This window comes from Buceros rhinoceros, unplaced genomic scaffold, assembly GCF_000710305.1.
Source record: "Buceros rhinoceros silvestris isolate BGI_N320 unplaced genomic scaffold, ASM71030v1 scaffold10329, whole genome shotgun sequence".
Classification (NCBI taxonomy): Eukaryota; Metazoa; Chordata; class Aves; order Bucerotiformes; family Bucerotidae; genus Buceros; species Buceros rhinoceros.
In genome coordinates, this window is record NW_010429739.1 from 20,486 (window position 1) to 27,818 (window position 7,333).

Sequence of the window (7,333 nt, forward strand, 5' to 3'; positions counted from 1 at the left end):
CTGTTAAGTGGAGAGGATGAGAGTGTAGTTCATGTTGCAGCTCTGTGAGTGGAGCTCCTGCCACCTCTGTATGGCACTCAGGTGAGTGCTCCAGCTGCACGGGAAGGTCCGGCTGCGTCTCACATCAACACTGCAGTTAGAGCCATAACCCGTGGGTGGAGATGAAGGAAAGCATCAGCCTGCCCAAAGCACAGGGACGTGCTGCGTGCACACGGAGTGGTTTCATTTTGCTCATAAACTGCTCTTGGCTTGCGGAAACACAGTCATGATAAAAGCAAACATAGGGTGGCAGTGAAGCCGTTGCAAGTCGTGTCTGGTACTTCAGCTCTAATTGTTCACTTTGGATCCGAGCTTAGCTGGTGCTGCTGATTCCCAACTACTCATTCCTTTCTCTCCAGCCTATACGGATGACCTGGGTGCTGTGGGTGGAGCTTGCCTGGAAGATGAAACGAACTCCCTTAGATTGGACGAAGACAGTGAGCATCCTCCCATGATCCTTCGGACAGACTAAACTGTGACCTGTGAACTCACTCCTGAAGCAGAGAACACTGGCTTGATGTTTCTTGAGGAATCTCGTGTTATGCTGCTATGAACTTTGACATGAGTTGGGAGAGAGGATGACAGACTCTTACAGTTTTAAGTCATAGCTGTAGTTCTAATTCTATACAATTGGAAAAATATATGGTTTTCAATTCAGTGGCTTTTAATCTTGCTTATCTATTTTAGCTGTGTTTATTTCTTTTTTTTTGTTGTTGTTGTTGCCAAAACCTGCTGTTTGTGCAGCCCTCAGCCTACCAGCTTTGCATGCCTTCATGTGCCAAGCAAGCATAGGAGGGGGAGAGAGAGAAGCCACTTTATAACAAACCCAAGTTTGTATTTTTTTTATATATGTATATAATATTTAGCTTATCTAAGGAAGGAGTAGAGAAGTGGTTCTGGAAGCTGAGATGAGTTCTGCACTGACAAAGGTCCAAACGGTTTCCTGTGCATGGGCTTGCAGGCATACCTAGTGACTGACATGCAACCTCTCAAACGCAACGGCCTCTCTTCTTTGGGTTCTCCCTCCCCTTTCCTGGACCATTTTGTTAATTAAAATTCCTTCTGAATGTTGTGTATTTGTGGGACTGTTCTGTTTGCTGGGATAGAAAACTGGACATGTTGCCCTGCGTAAGGATATAGAATACAGAAAGTGCCTTTACAGGGAAGAAAAGGAATTGCTGCAGGAAGAAAGCTGGAATGACGGAGGAATTGCTGGAGACTCTCGTTTGTACGCCTCTAGGTCTTGGGTGTCTCTTGCCTGTAGTGCTGATAAGCTTGTGAGGTTTTTCGAGAGGACTTAGAATGCGCTTTCTTTCTCTCCTGTAGATTATCGTATTTCCTTGGCAGAGTAGCAATAACCTTTTTTTATACTTTTTTAAATTATCCAAAGCTAGTCAGGCTGGAGGGAAGCCCCTGCAGAGTACGGCAGCTGTGCTCCTTAAACAGCCTTAAGGTTTTCAGCTGGAAGACATAGCGCTGTTCTCGCTTCTCTTCAGTCCAGGGCTGAGTGAACTGCTCTAATAGTGAAGGTTCATGATTTTTTTTTTCCAGATACTGATGTAAATATAAATGATTTTGAAAGATTGATTTTCTTCTGTGTTCTCTTCTGCTGGATAACAGTGCTTTTATTTTTTTTATTTCCTCTTTCATCAGAGTACCTTATGTGATACCCTCCAAGGACTGCTTGTCTCTTTGGCAGTTTGGGAATAAATGCGTAACTGCCCTGACCCTGGCTAGGGTTGTCTGAGGTGGAGCAGACTATTTTTAGGGCTGTAGTGTGCCTTCTCTTAAGTCCTGGATAACAGTTAGTGAGCAAGGGATTAGCAGAGTACTTGGTGAGTGTTATTTTCCTTTGCCAAAATGACCTTGCTTTGCCTCTCGGGTAGTGGTGTGAGTTGCTTCCTTTCCCTCTACTGACTGCAAAGAAATAAAAATAGAGACAAGGAAATAGCAGATCGTGAGGACAGAAGCTACGCGGGAACTCCGTACCGCAGCTAGGCAGTGATGTGCTTTTGGGTTTTGGTGCTGTTAAGAAATCTTCTCTGGAGCAGTAGCCGGCAGGGGTCTTTGTCCCAGAGCCCTGTGGGCTAAGTGTAAGTGGTCTAAGTGTAGAGGATGGGGGGAGCCCCTGCCAAGATAGCTGCCTGTATCGGTGAGGCTGCTGTTCGTCTGGGTATGTGGAAGATGCTCTTAGATGAGCACGTGTGGGAGAGAAGGGATCAGGCTTGTTGATTCACTGAAAACCCTTGACTGTCCTAAGCAGTTGGCTGGAGTGGTTTGTGGTGTCCTCTCGATCTGTGCACATTCACAGCAAACCATTAGGCCATACTGAAATCTCACTTAGTCTCTTGACTTTAAGCTCTGGCTGACAACTAAATTCCACGGTCTGAAATCCTTATGGTGTTTTTTTTTACTCTCAGCTTTGCGGACCTCATAGCTGCAGAGTAAAATACAAGTCTTGAGGTAAATGTAAGCTCAGCAACCTTTGCTGGCAAACCGAACCGCCCAGGAGCTGGCAGGTGTCTGCTCGTTCCCGAGTAAAGCTGGCAACATTCCTGATAATGTACTTGGAGGCTTGGCCTGGGCTCCACAAGTAGTTAGCAGTAAACACCCATAAGCAACAAGAGTCTGCTAAGCTCAAGTTCTGCAGCTCGAGTGTAACAAAGGCTGCGTTACAGAGCGTGATCTACCCCTTCGTGTAACTGCTAACTTGTACTCCGAAAAATTGAGAACGTTTATTGTCCTAATTTTACCCCCTTCTTAACTTTCACACCTTCTCTTCCACAGGTGACTTGGAGATCCCATTTTCACTGTTTGTCTTCCATGTGCTGTGGTGTGCTCCTGCGCCACGCACTGACTGTTGAGTCGCTGTGCCTGGCTTGGTTCGCTCTTGAGTAGAAGCTGGAAGCCAGTTAAAGTATCTCTCTTTGTTGTTGTAACTGGGAAAATCTTTTTAGAGAGCGCAAGTATTAACATTCGGGGGTAAGTGATCAGCACGTTGCTGGTAGGGTGGAGTAGGTGGTTTCTGGTCCCTGATGACAGTGTACTTAAGAGTGGTGACAGTAGTTTGTCTTAAGTTCATTGCATGAGGATATAAACTTTTTTCTCGGATAAAACGTGACTGATATCACTTCCCTCTGATGGCCTTAGGCCCTCAGGAACCACTCTGGTGTGGTACACTACCAAAGGTAGAAGCCTTTCAGGTGGGGGTTCCATCCCGATGACACGAAGATGTATTTATTTTTATCTTAAACATACCAGAAATACTGTTTGCAGCTGCATCCTCACTCGAGTACAAGGCACTGGTATGCTCTGTGGATCAGGCAGTGTCTAAAGATTTCTGTTCCGATGGTCTGACAGCCCTGGGTTCCCCAGGGTGAGCCAAGGGGGCTGTGGCCACGGGCTTCTAGTCATCCGATACGGGAGCATCTGTACAGCCCCTCTCATTTTAGACTGACTGTCCTCGGAAGGGCAGCGTCTCTAGGTACAGACCACGCTCCTCAGTAGCTTTTTTTAACTTTGTAGAGGGTTGGGGGCAGAGATAGACAACTGAAACAACCAAAGCTGGGGAGGGGGGAATGCTTATAGGCTGAGTATCCTAAACTCAGGTTGCAGATCGCAGTGGGATCTGCTCCCAGTGAGCACTGTAGTGAGGGAGCTGTTGATGCGCAAATAGGCAGTGAGTGCGCGTACTTGGCTGCTGTCTCGACATCTGTTTACCCTGCTTTGTGTTTCCAGTTCTGAGGCGGAAAGCTTTTATCTGCTCCAGCCTCTTCTTACGTCGCTGTTTCCAAAGCACAAGTGATAGATGCAAATCTAGCAGTTAAAAGGCTGGGCCTGGTGGAGGAGGAGGAAGTAAAAAGCACAAAGAGGTTGGTAAAAGCTGTCTCTTCTGAGGGCCCTGTTCAGCAAGGTGTTTGTGCGAGCGCTCCCTCTGCGATCAGATGTGTGCCTGTTCCTTGCTGCTGCGGGTCCTCGGCCAGCGAATCTCTTGGGCCTGTTTCTGCAGAGGGTGGGAGTAGAGCTGGTGGCTTTTCCAGTCTGCCTGAACACAGACGAACACCTGAGAACTCTCTTAATACGGTGACAGGATCTCCACAGAGGAAATGCACGTCCAACCTACGCGAGAGGGAGGAATGAACCAAAGAGCCACCAGCTCGGTGAGCAGGTTAGTGCAGAGCCCCAAGAAGCCCATCAGAGCCCATCGTAACATCCCGTGCCGTGCTTCCTCGGCTCTGGTAATGGCATTAGCACCAAAGCAACATGCAGTAGGGCGGTAGAATTTCTTTCCTTGTAGGCAACCGAGCTATTCAGTCTATCTCTCATGTGCAGACGCTCTGCTGCTCTTTGTGAGCAACAGGCGGCTTTGTCCACAGCCTTGCAGGGGTGAATCGCTGCAGAGGTCTGGGGAGCTTTAGTCTGTGCTCCTGCTGTCGTGGCGAGGAGTCGCCTTGGTTTAACCTGTTAACACCTGAGGGTGAGGCAGCGTGTCCTCTCCATGTGCAGAGCAGGCCTTTCTTTCCCTGGAACTTGTTCTGCATGGTGAAAGGCTCCCAATGAAGACAGCATGGCCCTGACTGGAAGTAAAACCTTTCAGATTCCAGATGCACAACCAAAGGAATTCAGCAAATTCCTATTTTTCTAAGTGGGACACTCCTTCAGTTTAACACTCTTCAGATTGGCAAATCTCATCTTACACTGCCTGGAAAATAACAGACAAGGTTTTTTTTTTTCTGGCTTGCAAACAGCTACAGCTGTGCTCCTCACGTGTCTCAGTGCTGAGGCTTTGACCATGCGGCTGCAGTGACCTGTCCGCTGACTCCCCCTGCGCTGCCTTTGCATGTGTCCCACTTGTTTTCTCAGGCGTGCGGAGTTGTTCCCACACCTGTAGCTCTGGGTTTCTATGGGGTGTCGACCCAACCCTTTGTCTACCTGGGTCTATTTGCTCTTGCATTTGCTTCCTCACCTGGAAAAAAATCCCTGCATCCTGCAGCACTAACTCTGTTCAATATCTGTGTCGATAAGTAGGAAAATCGTAACATTCCAGCTGACCAAGCACTGGCTCTCACTGCTAGTCCATCGCTCTTTGTAATTTTATAACTGCCTACGAAATTAAATCTGTGTTGTGATAAGTATTCTGTGTCTTCTCCCTTTTGTTTGCTGCTTGGGGATGGGGCCAGGTGAGATCAGGGTGTCTGCTGTGGCCCAAACCAAACTGCCAGCAGTCACAAGCCCTCAGCCCGAGCTGTGCTTCATAGGACGCTGCCAGCATGGGTTTTGCAGGGACAGGGAAAGGATGAGCTGAGCTTCTCCTGGCACATCTTGCTTGCAGATGTAATTTTCCCTCTCGTTCCTCCTTAAAGCTGCTCTTCTCAGCACTTGCGCTCGTGCATTTCTCTCCTGCTCCCCAGGTGAGTCAGGATAACTGTCTTTGTTCTTTCTTTCATGGGTTGCATCCGAAGCGGCGCTTTGAAATACGCACCCTGCTCATTGTGCTGTCGCTCCAAGCTTGTTGCTTCTCACCATCAAGGGGGAAGATCTGGAGCAAGCTCATGCAGATGGGTGAGGAGGCATCTCTTGCTGCTGTAGGTACCTGTCCTGCAAAGCCATGACAAACACATCGATGGGGTGAAAAAGAGGAGAAGAAGCCTTTCTGCTCTTGCTAGCAAGGGTGGAGCGTGCCATGATGCGACTCTCCGTGGTCTCTGCATGACTGTTCTGTAGCGAGGCCTCAGCTGTGAAGCTGCGGATGTCTCCTCTCCTGATCTAGCTCTGGAGGGTAATGCTGTTGTTGGTGCCATTTGCCTCGGGCAAAACTGGCTGCGTTGGCTCCGATGAGCATTTCTAAGCTGTTCATTCAGCTGCTGGTGATGTTTCCTGTCTTTTGCCTGGAGCAAACTGAAGGTCTCGGGGGAACAGCTGGTGGATTCAGTAAGTGGCAGTAACTTCCAGCTGCCCCGCTGATGCCAACGGCTCTTCTGTGCCCCATGGCCTGCATGGATGTGGTCATCCAGTCCCACTGATGTTTTGGGAGGTCCAACCTCCCCTCTGCTCCTGCCCTAGGAGAGCAGACGTGGGGAAGATGGTAGATAACAGCTCAAGCCCAGCCCTGAACTAGGCAGCTGTGGTTGTGTTCAGATCAGCAGTCTCGTGGCTGGCTGCTGTTCCTCAGTCTGGCCCATTAAACATGAATTCCCAGGGAAGGGACTGAGAAATCTCATCTGCAATTATTTATCTTATTACGAGGGTAGATGTGGCCTCGTGCCCGTGTTCCTTCCTGGCAAGCTTTCCCTTGGTAGGGAGTAGGCTTTCAGGTTTAACCGTGCTGCCATGGTCTACCAAGTGATGAGGCTCTGAGACCCTTTGCCTTGCAGGACTCGAGTCCAAGGTGAAATAACTCAGAGCAAGAGCATGACTCTGGTGCAGACAGCCCTACCTCATGGGCAGGGGCTGCGCTGAGCAGGCTCACACCCACCTCAGCCTGGCTGGGGAGCAGCAAAGCTCCTGTGATGCACATCGCTGGGTTTGTAGAGCAAGTGGTAGAAAGCGGATGCTGGGGGATCAGCAGGTGGAGGTGAGCACCAGCACTGCTCTGATCCTGCCCCTGTTTGGGGGCAGCTTGTCCCCCTGCAGCTCCCTGCCCCTGAGGGACTTCTGGGTGCCAGCATAGCATGTACCTGCTTAGCATCTCCCCTGTCACCGATCCCCTCCCACCCGCTCACGGCAGGCGAGCAGCACTTGCAAGACCCTCCCCAGCCCTTCACCGCCTGCTCCTCGCAGCTCCAGCTCAGGGCTGAAAACAGGTTTTATCTGTGGAACGATGTCCCAGCAGAAGCCTGGGCCTTCTGCTTGTGAAGGTGAGGAGATGAGGGTGCTGGGGTGGGGAGGCCACGCTCTCCTGCTGCACAGCTGGTGGTGCAGGGTATCCCTGCTCCCTCCCAGCAGCATCTTGCCTGCCTGCCCCTGGGACATCCATCTTCTTCCTTCCCTTTCCTGGGACCATCCTGGCCTTCTGCCTCTGGAGCATCCCTGCTCCTTCCCCAGCAGCATCCCAGCCTTTAGTCCCAGCACCTGCCTGCTCCTTCCCTTGCTCCCTCTGGCAGCACCCCTATGCCCACTTCTGCAGCAGAGCCCTGCCGTGCCTGCTAGGGCACCTTCTCTGCACTGGTGCATTATGACTTAGAGCAGAACAAGATAGAGAAAAAATTAGAAATATTGGTTCTGTGTCTGCCCTCGCCCAGCCGCTGAGCCGAAGCTGCTGGGGGGGGCAGAGGGCTCTTGGGTGACTGCTCCT

General features: G+C 50.2%; 1 protein-coding gene across 1 annotated transcript in view; it reads left to right on the top strand.

Moving 5' to 3' along the window:
* WIPI2 (WD repeat domain, phosphoinositide interacting 2) overlaps positions 1-1,115 on the top strand; it is a gene marked incomplete at its 5' end in the record, with an annotated part of 13,430 nt that extends 12,315 nt beyond the window's left edge. Inside the window, one exon of the mRNA XM_010142764.1 lies at positions 399-1,115. Within this exon, the coding sequence (XP_010141066.1) occupies positions 399-511 (113 nt within the window). The remainder of the gene's footprint in view (positions 1-398) is intronic.
* Positions 1,116-7,333: the final 6,218 nt, after the last annotated feature.